This window comes from Chaetodon auriga, chromosome 7 (assembly GCF_051107435.1).
Source record: "Chaetodon auriga isolate fChaAug3 chromosome 7, fChaAug3.hap1, whole genome shotgun sequence".
NCBI lineage: Eukaryota > Metazoa > Chordata > Actinopteri > Chaetodontiformes > Chaetodontidae > Chaetodon > Chaetodon auriga.
The window spans coordinates 27,124,731-27,140,949 of record NC_135080.1 but is presented as its reverse complement, the minus strand read 5'-3'; the positions used below and the strand labels follow the sequence as shown (position 1 = coordinate 27,140,949).

At 39.1% G+C, this 16,219-nt stretch overlaps 1 protein-coding gene across 6 annotated transcripts in view; it reads left to right on the top strand.

The window, feature by feature from the left end:
- Positions 1–16,219, top strand: part of myo18ab (myosin XVIIIA b) — a 140,469-nt gene that overhangs the window by 43,826 nt on the left and 80,424 nt on the right. For 2 of the 6 annotated variants that reach the window (XM_076734933.1, XM_076734932.1), the window contains exons 3-12: positions 7–72; positions 749–836; positions 2,213–2,319; positions 4,644–4,820; positions 4,981–5,191; positions 7,470–7,612; positions 7,817–7,917; positions 8,279–8,342; positions 8,484–8,628; positions 15,205–15,375. In XM_076734933.1, the coding sequence (XP_076591048.1) occupies positions 7–72; positions 749–836; positions 2,213–2,319; positions 4,644–4,820; positions 4,981–5,191; positions 7,470–7,612; positions 7,817–7,917; positions 8,279–8,342; positions 8,484–8,628; positions 15,205–15,375 (1,273 nt within the window). Of the gene's footprint in view, positions 1–6; positions 73–748; positions 837–2,212; positions 2,320–4,643; positions 4,821–4,980; positions 5,192–7,469; positions 7,613–7,816; positions 7,918–8,278; positions 8,343–8,483; positions 8,629–11,468; positions 11,481–15,204; positions 15,376–16,219 lie in introns of all 6 variants that reach the window. The other 4 variants (XM_076734937.1, XM_076734936.1, XM_076734931.1 and 1 more) reach the window with 3 other exon arrangements.

The following is a 16,219-nucleotide window of genomic DNA, read 5'->3' as shown; positions in this document are numbered from 1 at the left end:
CATTAGGGATCAGTGGAAGAGGACCCTGTGGCTCTCCTTCTGGCATCTCATGCTGCAGCTAAGCAATCCCAGGTCTGGCCTGCACTGTGCCTCACTTGAAAACCAGCTCATCCCGTGATCACCCTGCTCTATGGAGTGTTGTGCTGTGTTGTGCTTCCTCCCTTTGCTTGTGAAGTGCAGTGTGTCTTGTTCACATTTCCCATTAAAATAATACAACATTTAAGCAGTCATTGATAGTTATGACTGCATTTGTTTTTTTTTTTTTATTTTACATCCAAACTTAGCTTACTTTTCTGTCCAGTTTATTAGCTTATTTTTGATTTTTTTTGTGGTTGTGTTCCCTCCTCACTCGCTCCTTTTGTGTTCACTGAAGTAAGGTAATCCCTGGCATTTTGGTAATGTGGTTGCTGTTGAACTCCCTTCACATCCCCCTGAGGCTTGATATTTTGACATCTGTCTGGTTTGAAATTTCTCACACACAAATATGCACACAAACGTTGTTACACACCACCCTTAAGGAGCATGCAGTGCTCAGTGGACTTTGAGACCTTTCAGTCCGCTGTCATCCACTGCATGGTCATCATCTTGACAAGCTTTCCCGTCATAACCTTTAAGCATGTACTGGTATCAGGCTGGAAATACTGGCGGCTCAGTGTTACTATGAGTGGTCCAGTGATGTGACTTGGAGAAAGTAATTTCCTACTCCCTGCTGTCCAGTAATTTTTCTCCTTGTCCTTTTGTCCACCAGGTGAAGACAGAGGAGCAGATTGCAGCAGAGCAGGCCTGGTATGGATCAGAAAAAGTGTGGCTAGTCCACAAAGATGGCTTCTCCCTGGGTGAGATGGGATTCCTTGGCTTTTTTGCACATACAGCACCATTTCATTCTCAGACATTCTAATGGAGAGAAATTTCAAACCTTTTTTTGACAATTTTGTGTTGGCTGTAAAATATTTTAATGCAATTGGTAATTTTTTTTTTTTTAACTGATTCCATTTGAAATACCTACATTTTTTTGTTACTGCAAGCATGTGTCATAGCAAAAGTATGTTTCATTGTGTATGTCTCACAATTCATTAGGGATAAGTTTCTGCAATAATAAACAATAAAACCATACATTACATACAATTAATCAAGTAATCGTTTCACCTCTAGCAGATGTTTTTTTTGTGGAGTTGTATAAATACAACAGTTTTTCCATCTGCCCACCACTTCTTTTCCTTGTCTCAGGCCTGTAAACTACTACTTCTGTTTTTATAGAGATTAAACAAAAGAGATGCGACATGTTAATTGGTGAGCTTTCAACTCTGAGCCTGGCTTCCAGTGTGTCTGTTAAGTTAGGCTAAGCAAGTCCTCACTCCAGATTTATAACACGCAGGCAGGACATATATCCGACATCTTGTGCATTGTACCTAGATTATTTTTGTAAGCAAGCATTCTTTTTGAAAACGTATCCTTAAATCCTTCATGCTCAGCGACCGAGTGTAGTTGTATATGTTTTCACAGCAACACCTCAAAGCATTAGCTATTGCTTTGGCACCATCCAAATTTGCAAAGTCAGCTCATTTATTCAGATAACATGTCGATACAGATCACTTTTTAATACCTGGTGTAAATGGGATCTACATGTCATGGGTTGTCCTCCTGAACTTGATCAGGCTAAGCAAACTAGCATGCCACAAGTGATAGACAACAGCTGGTGCACTGCCAAAACTTTATGGTAAAATTTCCAGGTAAAAAAGCACTCAATCTTTGTTCCGCGCTGTGAGTATGTAGACAAATAGGTTATTATGGCAGTAGTTGTTTAGGTCACTGGCTGTGCTCAACTGAACGTTCGGTAGAGAGTGATTCAGGATGAGTATGTGTACTATTTCACTCCTAATGTTCATTTTTATCAAACTTGTCATTGCACCAGTAGTCCAGAAAAATGTTTGATAGTGTTAGACATGGGTGGAATATTGACTGGTAAAAAATGGTCATATTCAGTTGTTTTTTGTTAGGAGAGGGTGTTGTCTCTTCTTGTTCTAAGTGGTCTGAGAAGTTCTGGTTCCATTCATGCTGTGGTTTTGCATCTCAAAGATTTTAGATTTTAGAAGAGCATCATAAACTTGTCCTGCTTTGGTTTTTACCTTTTAATGAAATAGTTAAAATAGACGGTGAGTACGGGCACTTCCAGCCGGCTCATGGCTATCTGGTGTTTCCTGTCTCCTCACAGCCACCGTGGTGAAGACAGAGGCTGGCTCCCTGCCAGAGGGCAAGCTGAAAATCAAACTGGAGCATGATGGGACAACACTGGATGTGGACGAAGACGATGTGGAAAAGGTAAATGGAAAATGGCTACAAATGATTGATAAAATTTGATTCACTCTGTTCACTCATACCAAGTGAATACTTTCCATGGCATTTTCAAATAACCTTTTTATCAGTTTATTTTGTATTTACTTGTGGGCATTGTGAATAGTTTCATTGTTAAGACTGAATCAGATGTCATCATGCCAATCAAAGATGTACAGTACAACACTCCTAACACAAATCCTAACATTTCACAGTATATCATAATAATTGTATGTGTTCTCTGCTTAATTCTCTGTGTTGTATGAACTGTTTGAAAACAGAAAATAGGTTGATGTCTCATTCTTTGCTTGTAGTTTAGTTCAATTTTTTTTTTTAAATGACAATAATAAAAAAATACAACAAAATAAAATAAAATAAAACATAGATGCAGAGCTAGGCTGAAGCTTTCTGTTAACAGTCACTGGGCAGCATGCAAGAGGTCAACTCTCCACCTGTCACTCAGTCTCTCTGAGAGCCTCAGAGGCAGAGAGTAAGGCCACCACAGATGGCCACAGAGGACACTGACAGCCACCAGGAATGATATGTTAGTGAAGCAGAGGCCAGAGGGGACAGTTGGGAAGTTTGTTGCTCCCAGTTGTTGACATTTGCTTGCTTGGCCACCATGTTTTTTCCAATCAGATTCTTTCTAAAATTCATTAAAAGATTGATTGACTGGAACAAAACAGCTTTGTTATTTATGTTCCATCAGTGTATTTCATTTCAGAGAAAAAGGGAAGAGAGAAGATAAAGAGCCCTCTTCCTATGGATCTGATCAGAGCTATAGGCATGCAAAACGTTGTTCCTCTCAATGTGCTCTTTACTGATGACATAAGCACCTTAGTGTCCTAAAACAAGACCTGCTTCTTGTTGACCTCTGCATTAAATTTAAGTAAGTCTGGTGATATTATATAATTTTACTGTCAAGAAAACTAATTTGTGGAGCCAATCCACAATAAACTTATTAGAATTCCAAGTTTTGAGAAATGAAAATTTCTGAAAATAGTCCCCAGCAAATGTACTGTTTCCTCTTGCTTACATATTTCCTATTTGATAAAAACCAGATGAATTCAGAAATGACTGAGCTCGTTTTTGGGAATTAAATGCACAATAAGTACATAATTTCTGTTGCAAGTGGTCTGTCAATCAAAAAAAATCACAAAGAGTGTGATTACATGAAGTAGCATGGAGTGGTTGTCTTCACTGTTAAACCACCATTGCAGGTGAAAATGAATAATTATGCTCCATCACAAGTGAGCAGTAGAAACAATAGTGAACAATAGAGTGGCGTGGTAAGTAGTTCATCAACTTCCTTCCCCATTCTCTGCTGAATCATGTAGTGTCCTATGTTTTACCAGATGTTATAGCAACTAGAAGGAGTAAAGTGGATATGACGCCACTGACCAAATGAAAAGCATCATTAAGTTGAATAAAATGACAGATATTAACACGTTGTTGATTTTGTTCTGCACATGGGATTTGTTGAGACTAACAAAACAAATGTCCTCCTTGAAAGGAGTAAAATGTGTCTTGAGATGTATGATGCTTAAGGTACTCAAGGCTCTCAAACTTGCCACTCAAAGGTCTGCATCTGATTTGTATTCACCTTCAGAGGTCCAGAACAATTGGAAATAACAAAATAACATTTAATCAGTTAATTAACATCACATCTCTTGTTATTCAGCCAGCATGAAAGCAAGGCGGACAAGGCTCAGACAGTTAGTCCATATTTATTTCTGACTCAGACATATTCTTACAACTACATTTACACAAGTTAATGTGTACTCTGGTAAAACATTAATGTGTTAACTCAGCAGCAACAACACCCAACACTCTCAGACCCGCAAGCCACCAGTTGACGATATGGGACTTTGAGAAGACCCTCTCATGAGAATGATGAAATTTGTGTTGTCTTTTGAAAACAATTATTATTATATTGTTTTCTGATACTTGTATACCTGACATATACATAACTGGGAAAAGGGTTATTATTCCACATAAACTGATAACTGCAAATAAACCAGTGTAGTATTAGAAGATAAAAACCCTTGATGATAATATAGAAAAGGACCTCTGCTTTATTTGGATCAGCCAGTCACCTGTGGGGTGTTCCAAGTGCCTCTCAACATTCCTCTATGCTGATGTCCCATACTTGACCCTCAAGCAGTTGAATCCTACAGTTTTGTCCATGGATTGTCTTGCAGTACCACTGGACCTTAGACTAGATCTAATTGTCCAGGGGTTAAAAATTCTGTACCTGGTTACACATCTGTCTTTTCCTAGTTCCTAGTTCATCATCATCTCCCTCTGTGTAGGCCAACCCTCCATCATATGACCGATCAGAGGACCTGGCTTCACTACTCTATCTAAATGAATCCAGTGTGATGCACTGCCTGAGGCAGCGCTATGGAGGCAATCTTATCCACACCTATGCTGGACCCAACATGGTAGTCATCAACCCCCTGAGCACACCGTCCATGTACTCTGAGAAGGTAAGTTTTAGGCCAGATAACCGGTATTATTATTAAAGCAGCATACTGTATTAATACCATGGTGTCCATGTTGTGTAAATAACACAAGGATTCTCTGCATTTTTAGCTGAAAAAGTAGAAAAACTTAAAATGAAGTTCTTACTTCTTCCTCCCACATCAGGTGATGCACATGTTCAAAGGATGTCGACGCGAGGACTCCGCTCCTCATATCTATTCTGTGGCTCAGTCAGCCTACCGCAACCTTCTTACAACCCGTCAGGATCAGTCCATTGTGCTGCTGGGCAAGTCCGGCAGTGGCAAGACAACCAACTGCCAGCACCTGGTCCAGTATTTGGTCTCCATCGCTGGGAGCACAGGCAAAATCTTCTCTGGTGAGTCTGCAGAGAAAAAAGAGGGGGGCAGAGTCAACACAAAAATCCATGAATAGATATAGTGTATAAACAGACGGACAGATAGTACACTGTGGAATGTCTCTGAGTAGGAATTTTATGTGATGTAGATCACCTGGTAAGACTCAGTGTGTGTAGTGTTGAGTTTGAGCTTGACGTTGAGTTTGGGGAAAACAAAAAGACAACAGAATTGCAGAACTATGTACAGTAGGTCAAAGTTGAAGCAGGAAGCGTGTCTGTAAACTGTAATGGATGTTTACGACAAACATTTTGGGTGATAACTTATTTTCTTTTCCAAGCCATGGAAATATGTCCCTAATTGCAATGAACAGGTGGTGGACTGTTGGCAGTTAATTTCCATGTGCGCCCACTGTAAGAGTGGTTGCTCTTACTGGCGTTGTTCTTTTCAGTTTATGATCTACTTCTGCTTCAGTTGTGCCAAAAACATACCGTGATCTGGTTTCTCTCTCTCTGCTTGGCCTTAGTTCTTACAGTTTTAATTCTGTTTTTACCAGATTTGACAGATTCTAACCTTTATCTACCATATTCTGTTTGGTAGAGACATAATATAACCACGATCTGCAACTGTAATTGGATTCCTACCTTTAGACTTTGTTTGCGCCGTCCTGCAGTCTGCTCTGGAGTGACTGGTTGCAAACTGTTTATTATGGAATCATCTGATCCATGGTGGAAACAGATTTCCTGCTCCCCCGCTGTCCGTAAGCATGTGCTTGCCAGCCAACGGCTTCCATGTAAGGACTGCCGGGTACTTGCTGGGCAGGTACCTGTTCTACCAAGATCTGCTAAAAAAAAGTTCCTCTCTGGTGAGGATGTGGCTGCCACCATTCTCTGGTTAAATGCCTCAGTTGTCTGGGGTCTGGTGGAGCCCACCCCCCAGCAAGCTAGTGTGAATCAGGAAGAGAGGACCTCCTGCTCCACCCTCCTGCTTGGTTTTTATGTTAATTCAATATTCTTCGTTGGCTAAATAAGAATACTAGAGAGGTAAAGACAAAATGCAGAGAATCTAAACAGAAATTGAAAAAGGACTGTCTGGTAGTGTCATATCAAATTATAAATGAACTAATGTCTACCTGTCAAAAAACAGTAAAAGAAGCCAGGACCTCCTGTTTCTCCAAAACCGTTGCCACAAACTATCAAAACCGCAGAATTCCTCTCAAAACCATTGAATCTGTAATTAACCCTCCTAGCCAACACACTGAAAACATCCCCATGATCTGTGAGCCATTTTTATTCTTCTTCACCAAAAAAATAAATGAAAGGAAACTTCAGATTGATAATGTCACCAATGACTTTTCTTCTTCTCCACAGTGTAACCCTTTTTCCTTGCTCAATAACTTTTTGGCCCTTTCATTATGCACATTAAAGGACATCTTGACCAAATTAAAGTCTTCGAGTCCTTCAGATCTTATACCTGCCAGATTTCTCAAAGAGGTTTTTAGTGTTGGCTGTGTCCCCTCCTGCTTTAAGCACGCAGTAGTAGTAATAGTGCACCAAGAAACCTAACCTTGAAACTACCAATTTTTAGCAAAAGTACCATCAAAGAGTTGATTTTTTTTTAATGAATAATTACAGTATATTTTAGACAAAGTCATATTTAGTCTCAGCAAGTGCTTCTGTGCTTCTGTTGCCTCTCTGGCCTGTGGTGTTCCCCAAGGCTCTAGCCTTGGCCCTTGTTCTGTACATACATGCTTCAGTCAGGGCCCCTCACCTCTGGAATTCCCTGCCAGAGAACATGAGACTAGCAGGATCTGTGACATCTTTTAAATCACCTCTCAAAATGTATCTTTTTTTTATCTTTAGGATTTTATTCCATTTTATCTTATTCGTAACTGTATAATTTCAATTGCCTGGTTTTATTTGCCTCAGTCCTAAAATGTTTTAATTCTGGTTCTACCATGTAAAGCACTTTTTAACTTTGTTTTGAAAAGGGCAGTAAAATAAAATTTATTATTATTATTCTTATTAGTATTATTACAGTTACAGACACACTAGCATCATGGTTACCTCTGATGTGATTTATAACAGTAGGTTGTGTCGATATGATGGAGCATTTCAGATTTGTTGTCTATTCAAGGAACCTACATGTTGATGAACTGTTTCAGTATTTACTGAAAAACTTAAAGAGCAGAACAATATTCTGGATTCTCAATAAGACATTGATAACCAGTTTGCACAAAAGTTTACACTGATCCCCAGAACAAATAATGAGATACAGTTTTTTCTTTTTTTGTTGACACAGCTGAGAAGTGGCAGGCGGTCTACACCATCCTGGAGGCTTTTGGCAACAGCTCCACTTCTATGAACACCAACGCAAGCCGCTTCTCCCACATAGTGTCCCTTGACTTCGACCAGGCTGGGCAGGTGGCCTCTGCCTCCATCCAGGTAACACACACACACACACACACACACACACACACACACACACACACACATTAACTAAAACTAACCAAATTGTTTAAGAAGTGAAGCATTGCAGAAGAAAAATTGAGACTGTCTTGGCATTCAAATCCAGGGACACTTGCATGAACACTACTACTATACATCTGTAGTATAACTGCCTGACTCTTGTTGCTTCTTTGTGTGAAGACGATGCTGCTGGAGAAGATGAGGGTGAGCAGACGGCCTGAAGCAGAGTCCACCTTCAACGTCTTTTACTACATGTTAGCCGGAGCCGACAGCAGCCTGAGGTGATTCTTCTACCATGTTCTTTTTGTTTTTTTATTTATTTTTTTTAAATTTTTTTTATTTTTTTAAATTCACATGATCATTTTTAGGTTGGAAGGCACAGGTCACCTCACTAATGAAATTTATCAATCAAACGATTCCCTTTATAATGAACACTCAGTAGTTTACTGACCTTTGCGTGGACTTTTTTATTATTATCATTTGGTGTCACAAATGACAGGTAGTGTGGGATAAACGATATCAAAAGACAGTGAAATTCATGTCAGACTGTGAGAACCACAGATGTTCAACAACATCCACATTTCACTACCACAGAGGAACTTATTGATACCAACTTGTTGCGTCTCTCCTTCCCTCTCCCAGAACGGAGCTGCACTTTAACCACCTGGCTGAGAACAGTGCTTTTGGGATCCTACCACAGTCTAAGGTAATCACACTAGATTAACTGAGACGTGTCTGTTTCACATTTTCTTAATTTTTCTGATTCCTGTATTATAGCCTGACTGATACAGGATAACATACATTATAATCTATCTGCAGTGAGTTAATATTATAATGTCTCCTCCAGCCTGAGGACAAGCAGCGAGCGTCGCAGCAGTTCACCAAGCTGCAGGCAGCCATGAAGGTGCTGGGCATCTCTGGTGAAGAGCAGAAGGCCCTCTGGCTCATTTTGGGAGCAATTTATCACTTGGGGGCAGCAGGAGCCACTAAAGGTAGGAACTTTCAACTGAATACAGCAAATCTTGAGTGCATCACATCTGCTGGTTGTTACATGATGAGAGGATAGACACTTCGGGAATTTGTCCCTGACTTTTTGCTTTTACTCCACAGCAGCACTGTGGCATTTACTGCCTTGTAAAGGTGTAGAGACATTTTAGAAGGTGAGAGGTCAAACCAGAAACAGACTCATTGAAGTGGGGCCAAACATACCTGGGCAGGAACACAAAAATTCTTATGCAGAAATATTTCCTCCACAGATTTGATGAGCAAGGTCAAGGTTAAGGTTCTTAAGCAGACCTGAAGGCCAGGTGGACCAGCTCCTCCTCCACATGACACAGTTTTGTTGTGTATGTTCTAATCTAGGAATGACAAATAAGCCCATGGCGTACAATCTCCAAAACGCTTAACTCATTCCTTTTGCCAAACTGACAACTAAGGGTTTGGATCTCAGTTTATCAATCGAGTGTGAATAAAGATTAACGTAAGAAATGCATGTCTTTAACAAAATACACCAAAGTGATCTCTATCTTTTTCTGAAACATATTGCAGAAGCAGTGGCAAACCTTACTTCCCATTTCATCCTTCGTATTGGTCTGTGTTCAGTATGACTTGAGGACTGTAACCCTTTCATTAAATTACCCAGTGTGGCATTTTCCACAGAAGGAAGATGCTCGTGATGCATGCTCACTTCACCATTTATTAAGCGTGTCAGGGAAAAATGTCAGACTCTAGCTTTGTGCAGAGGAGCGTTAGATCATTTAGGCTTTTAAAGTTTGAATTGTTAAGTGCTTGCCAGAGTCACGTGGATGCCATCATGACCCTTCAGCTCAGAGCTCCAGAGTAACAATTGGCCAGTTCTCAGTAATTTATGTATAAGGGGAGACACAATAAGTGAAGTGAATAAATGTGATGACTGCAATGTTAATTTTTTGGTGTGACTTTGCCAGAAAGACTTTTAAGTTTTGTTCACCAAGAGGGCAGTTTGCATTATCACACAGTTCAATCTGACACCACAACTAACTACAGCATCAACAATGCAGACAGAGACCACAGAGATGAATAAACATGGCTCTGACACTGTCAACAACAACTGGACATTACAGGCTTCACAAATAGTTTTATACAAAGTGCGCAGTGCAAAGTCTACATGGAACAGTGGAAACATAAGAAAAACAGGACTTTTGACTTGCTGCCTTAACATGATACTTTTTTACATTGTACTTTAGCACTTTTTAAGTCACCAATGTTTTGGTTGGTGCTGAAAGTTAGTTTTTACTCTTTCTTTCTTCTTCTCTATCTGTTTTTTTAATTTTATCCAGCAAATTGCTCTGTCCTGCCAACCATGTATTCATTTCCATCACCTCATTACTTCAACATTAATGACAACATGGCCCTGCTGAAATTACCATAAACTGTGCGGAATTAAATGCAAATCCTTTTCACTCAAGTAAAAAAAAAAAAAGACTGGATTTGACTTTCTACCAAGTGCCACTAGGTGTCAGGCTTGACATTTGAAGGCACACACTCTCAGTTGGCAGTATTGCGACTGCAACAGCAGCTAGGATTACATGGCTTTTGGATTAGATGCTGCTTAACCTAACACCAATTTCTCACATTGAAGTGTAGAGACTGCTGGTCAGTTTTAAAGGGTCACCCAAATTACAAAAAACATTATGTTATTTAGAGGGACTATCTGCCCTGATTCCAAAAATGTTGGGGCACTCTGTAAATAGCAAATAAAAGTAGAATGCAATCAAAAACATGTACACAAAAGTATGTAGATAGGATTGTTTATATGCTTCTGGCTGTATAGTGTATCTGTATAGCTAGATTCCATTACAGGTAAGTGAGAAAATGTTCATTTGTAATTTGGGTGAACCAAGTCATAAGGATTCTTTTTGCTTTTGCTGGTGTGCAAAACATGATTCCACTAGATTCCAGTTAGCAGATAAATGGAGTCAGTTAAGGTCCTTAGTCAAGCAACATACATATACAGACCTGTATCTACACTGTGTGATTAACCTAGTGCCGTCAACTTGACTTTTGCTGCTATTTGCCTGTACCTGACAGATTTTTGAGATCTGACACAGGTTATCCTCACATCACCAGAGAATCACATTTTAAACAATGCAAGATGTGTCTTGACCTCATTGTAATATGGCCACACTAAACTAAATAGAAGAGCTTTTGCTGTGTGAAGTAGTGCATTTGGTCTTTTCCCCTTAAGGTTAATGTATCTTATAAGAGTGTGTTCATTTTTTATGATGTTTGCTGAGGTGGGCCACCTCTACTATAAAACACTGCAGGAAACTGCAGTATCTGATTAGAGCACATGAAATTGGGTGCAAGGAAAGAGAAAGGTAGCAGACAAAGATGCACAATGACATCTTGCATAGCTTTGTTGAATATCGGCTGTGGTTTCTCTTCAACTACAATAATCAGCACACCTTGAGATCAGATGTGTAGTTTTTGCTACCCAGCAATATGACAACAAAAAATATCCTGTAGCTTGACCAGTATAACAAGTTAGAGATTTTGAAAGTCAGCCACTGGCTGTTAACTAGAGGACATTATTCCAGTTGAGTCCATTGTCTTTTCTGGGGAAACTCCCTCAAACACAGCCTTTATCGTCTCATTTACCACCCTCATATAATAGGGGCTTGTGGTTTCGAAAGTGACATGTCTAACCTCTCAGCTTGCTCTTCCAAAGTGTTGTTTAATGCTAATGTTTATGTTTTTCTGTGACTGTGAATTAAAAAAATCGGTGAACTGTGTTATTTCTAACCCCCTCTCTTTGCTTGCATGTTTGCATGCTGCGCCCTGTCAAACGCAGACGGAGATGAAGGTAATGGAAAAACAGTACACAAGTTGTTGACTGTTTTTCACTTAAAAAAAACCAAACTTTATTTCAGAGCCTCTCTTGTTTGTATTTTTCTCTCTTAATGCCTTTATCATTCCTTCCAGGCCTTAAGTCATTAGCATTTTTATTGTTTCTACTCCTCCACCCCCTCCTCTCCTCATCTCCTTTTCTCTTGTGTTTTCATGTTTTCCTCATGACGATTCTCCCCATTCCCTGTCTCACCGTTTTCTGTTCCCTGAGATGAAAATCACAAGGATCAGAATGTTGCTATCCCATTAAAATGCTTTCTCTGATGCCTCCCCTTGTTTGCCATGACAAAAGATTCTCCAAAGAAAAGTAAAGCTTGTTCATTTTCACTTCTATAGATAGTGTTTTGACTTTCTACCACAGAAGTTGTATTTCCCACCTTACCCTGTGTATCTCTACGAAGGCTCTGCTTGGCTGGAGCTCCTGTTGATTCTTTGGCTCTGTGCATAAGCCTTGGATTGGCTGGCTGTGCAGGCTGTCATCTTCATTCAACCTTTATTTTAAGTTGGAAAGACATTAAGGTTGAGACCTCATTTACAGTATAGCTAAGTATCGAAAAAAATGACAAAAGATCCTAAACACCAAGAAACACAAGTAAGAAACTTGATGATGATGATGAAAGATGAAGATGAAAATGGGGATAAAAAGTAAAAATATAAAAAGACAGTCATTAGTAACTACATTAATGAAGTAATAAAACCTTAAGAATAAATAAAGAAATCAAAATTTAAAACAAGAAACAAAGCATGAACAGAAGTTAGGTAAACTTTGTTCTGAATGTTGCAGGTGCAGGATGAGGAAAACTAGACTTCCCCTTCAGTTTTTACAGCCAGCACTTGCAATGTAATCCAATCATTTGAGCTTGTTCGATAAGGGCCCACATTAAAGGACAACAAAGAAGTAATCAAAGAAGTAAGCACCCTATAAATTAATAAAACCCTGTGTCTATCACACCCTATTGAGAGAAAGGGCTACACAACCTTAGCATTAAGCTCACTATGATGAGTATTCTATTTCTCACCACTAATAAATCCAGTACAGAGTGATAATCAGCATCCAGTGGATTCAGTCACATCTGAAGCATACATGTAGAAAATGTCACCATAATCAAACACTGATGGGAAAGTTGCCTCAATAAATGTGTTTCTACAATGCAGAGGAAAACAGATTTTATTCCCCTCAAAGAAACATTTTTTTCCCTTATATGCTGACCAGTCACATTACATGATATTACATGATAAGTTTACTTCTCATCGATCAAGATCCCCAAATCCTACTCCTTCAATATTTGTACCAGGCTTAGTAGAGATGATGAGATTATCATTATCATTATATTTTACCAAAGTTAAACAAATTGATGATTATAATGAAGGGATTTAACATCAGAATGTACAGTATCTGTATTACAGTAAAAAATAATCAGCATGAAGATTTATATAACACCCACTTACAGATATGAAGAATGAACAGAACAGGCCCCATGGGTGAGCCTCATCGGACACCTTTTGCAATTTGCACAAATTTAAGATTTAAGATTTCCAATTACTCAGTGTGTGGCCAACACTGAAACCATTTACGAACAATTTCATCAAACCTGATATGACAGCACCATCTAAAAGGAGAAAAGGAGATTTAGAAAAAGAACAAATAGACAATAAAAAGGATACAAATTAAAATCAAATCTATCAATCTATCTATCTATCTAGATAGATAGATATACAAATTACATTCAAAAAGAGAATAAAAGCAATATTTCCTTGAGAAGGATCCTATGACATGTTAGAAAATATATAACAGTAAAAAATATAAAAAGAAAAAAAGATATAAATATGTAATATTGCACAAGATAGTTGCACAGATGTAATGGATATTAGCAAATGTTAACATAAATAGTTCAAAAAAGAAGAAGGCTTGTGATGTTGTGATGTGAAACAACATTAACACAGTGCTGCTCTAAACTAAATGATGCTGGAGTTAAACAGTCTGACAGCAGTTGAAGGACCTGTGGTAGTGTTCCTTGTTAAACAGTGGATGCAGCAGTCTGTTGCTGAAGGAGCTGCTTAAGGCCCCCACTGTCTCATGCAGGGGGTACTTGATGGTGTCCAGAGGGTTGTCCAGGACAGAGCCAACTCTCCTGGCCAGTTTCTTCAGTCTTTCTCAGTCTCCCTCAGAGCTTCCACAGCCCCAGCAGACCAATGCATAGAAAATTGCAGATGCCACCACAGTGTCATAAAATGTTTTTACCAGTGTCTTGCACACTCCAAAGGACCTCAGTCTTCTCAGAAGATGGAATCGCCCTTCTTGTGTAGGACATCTGTATAGTTGGTCCAGTCCAGTTTGTGGCTGAGGTGTTCACCAGTGTAGTTTGTGGCACCTTCTTGTGGAAGTCTATCACCATCTCCTTTGTCTTGCTGGTGATTATGTTTGTAAGGAATTTCTAACTTTTCAAACGGTTGCACCAGCTGAAATAGTTCCATTGTAGTACTTAGTTAAATCTTACACCTACACCCCTTAGTAGGTGTGCTCCGTAAAATAGCAGTCGGCATGCTGCACCATTTTGAAAGTTGGGATAAGTTGAGAGATTGAGGAAGAGCGAATTATGTAACTTCAGCGGAGCATTCCACTGAGGTATAGGGTTAGCAAAGTTGGTGACTTTAGAAACGAACGTTTGCATTGGCAAGTAAATATATAGGATTAAATAACTTTCAGTTTCTTAAGTTTGCCAGTGTAGGCTATTATTATGTGTTTGTTATAATGTTACATTTTTATCTGCCCAATAATAGGGTACTATTACCGTATATTGTAGTAGTAGTAGTAGTAGTAGTAGTAGTAGTATGTCACTGTTTTTATTATACACTAGCTGTAAATTAAGGTTGTAAGGTTTTCACCTAATCATAATACTTTGTCCTACTTTACTTACCTTTTGTTGTTGTTTAATGAGCGTTAACTATTTTTGGATGTTGGCATTCAAATAGGGCAGGGCACGAGAGACAACACTGTAATTAACACTGTATTAAGAATAATACATAGTCCATATGAGACGAAATTGGCATTTTTTGCAACAATATTGTGGTTAGTTTGGAATTTTTTGCCACATTAGTTGACATTAACCTTGTCTCTGTGGTGCAGCCATACATTGACAAAACTTTAGAATCAAATGAACTATTTTTAACGTATCACTTAATGTGGACTTTGCACCCAAACTTAAGAGTGTTTTGCAGATTGGCCAAGAGCACAACTCATGTTTCTGTTTTTTTTCACAAGCGGTTCCATTTTCACAACAGCAGGTGACCCATGTGTGGAGGAGGCTTATTGTAAATGACATAGCCAATCTAGACAATCAGTGTGGTACCGAAAGAAATCCGCAATAACCAGTTGCACTTACAAGCTTTTACAAACAACAATGTAAGTAGGCCTAACTTTAACAGGAGAGGTTGCACCATAGTCAGCACATTTACAACGTCAGAACAGAGAAACACAGAGAATAACAAAATCGCTATGCAGCTGTACGGAAACTACAGATAGATTTTCTGATGTATCTCAATTTAAGCACCCTTGTTTGTACCCCATTCATTCTCCACTCGATTAATCCTTCTATAGCTGTCATCTTCATTACCTTTCTTCCTCAGGTCCTTGTTGCACATCTTTTTGTGTTTCAAACACATTTTTACTTTCTTTTTAGCGGGACGTAGGCAATTTGCCCGTCATGAATGGGCCCAGAAGGCAGCCTACCTACTGGGCTGTACCTTGGAGGAGCTGTCCTCTTCTATCTTTAAGCACCAGACCAAAGGACTGCAGCACTCCACCTCATTCAGAGGAGGATCAGACGAGGCCAGCCAAGGCGACAACTCAGGTGAAATGATCATGGTTGCCCTACCCCTGATATGATGGACAGTTTAGAGAAGTGTTCTTTGAGATCCAAGGATGAACTTGCAAATCCTTTGTGACATACACTCAATTGAAAATAGTACAAGGATTTATTTAATGGTTAACCTCACCAGCTGCATTGATTTTTGCAAATGTATGCATATGCTGAATTTGATGCAGCAACACATTTCAAACATGTTAGGACAGGAGCAACAAAAGTCTGGGAAAGTTGTGAGTGCTCCAAAAACACCTGTTTGGAACATTCCACAGGTAAACAGGTTCATTGGTAACAGATGATAGTATCATGATTGGGTATGAAAGGAGCATCCTTAAAAGGCTCGGTCATTCACAAGCAAGGATGGAGCGAGGTTCACCACTTTGTGAACACATGATCATTTAAAGGATGTGACTACATGGCCTTGGGAACACTTTGTAAAACTGCTGTCTGTAAGCACAGTTTGCTAATCATTGCATTCTGTTTTTATTTACATTTTACACATCATCCCAAATGTCTTGGAATCAGGGTTGTACTTACTGTTCAGTAGACAATGCTGAATTCCTTGTAGTGTATTTGCCCTGATTAAAAGCATTGGCTAAAATTCAGATTTAAGCAAACCACTGAAAATGCGACCAAACATTGGTTGCCAGCTTTTGGTCATTGACAGTTTCCTGTACTCAGACACATTTCGATAATAGCCCAGTGAGGACTGAGGTTTGATAGTCATCCTTAATAGGTTTCAAATGCTGTCTCAAAGACTTCAGTGCTTGGAAGAAAACACTGTTCTCATGTTTTGTTTGAAATAAACAGATTTAATTTTAAAACACTTGTA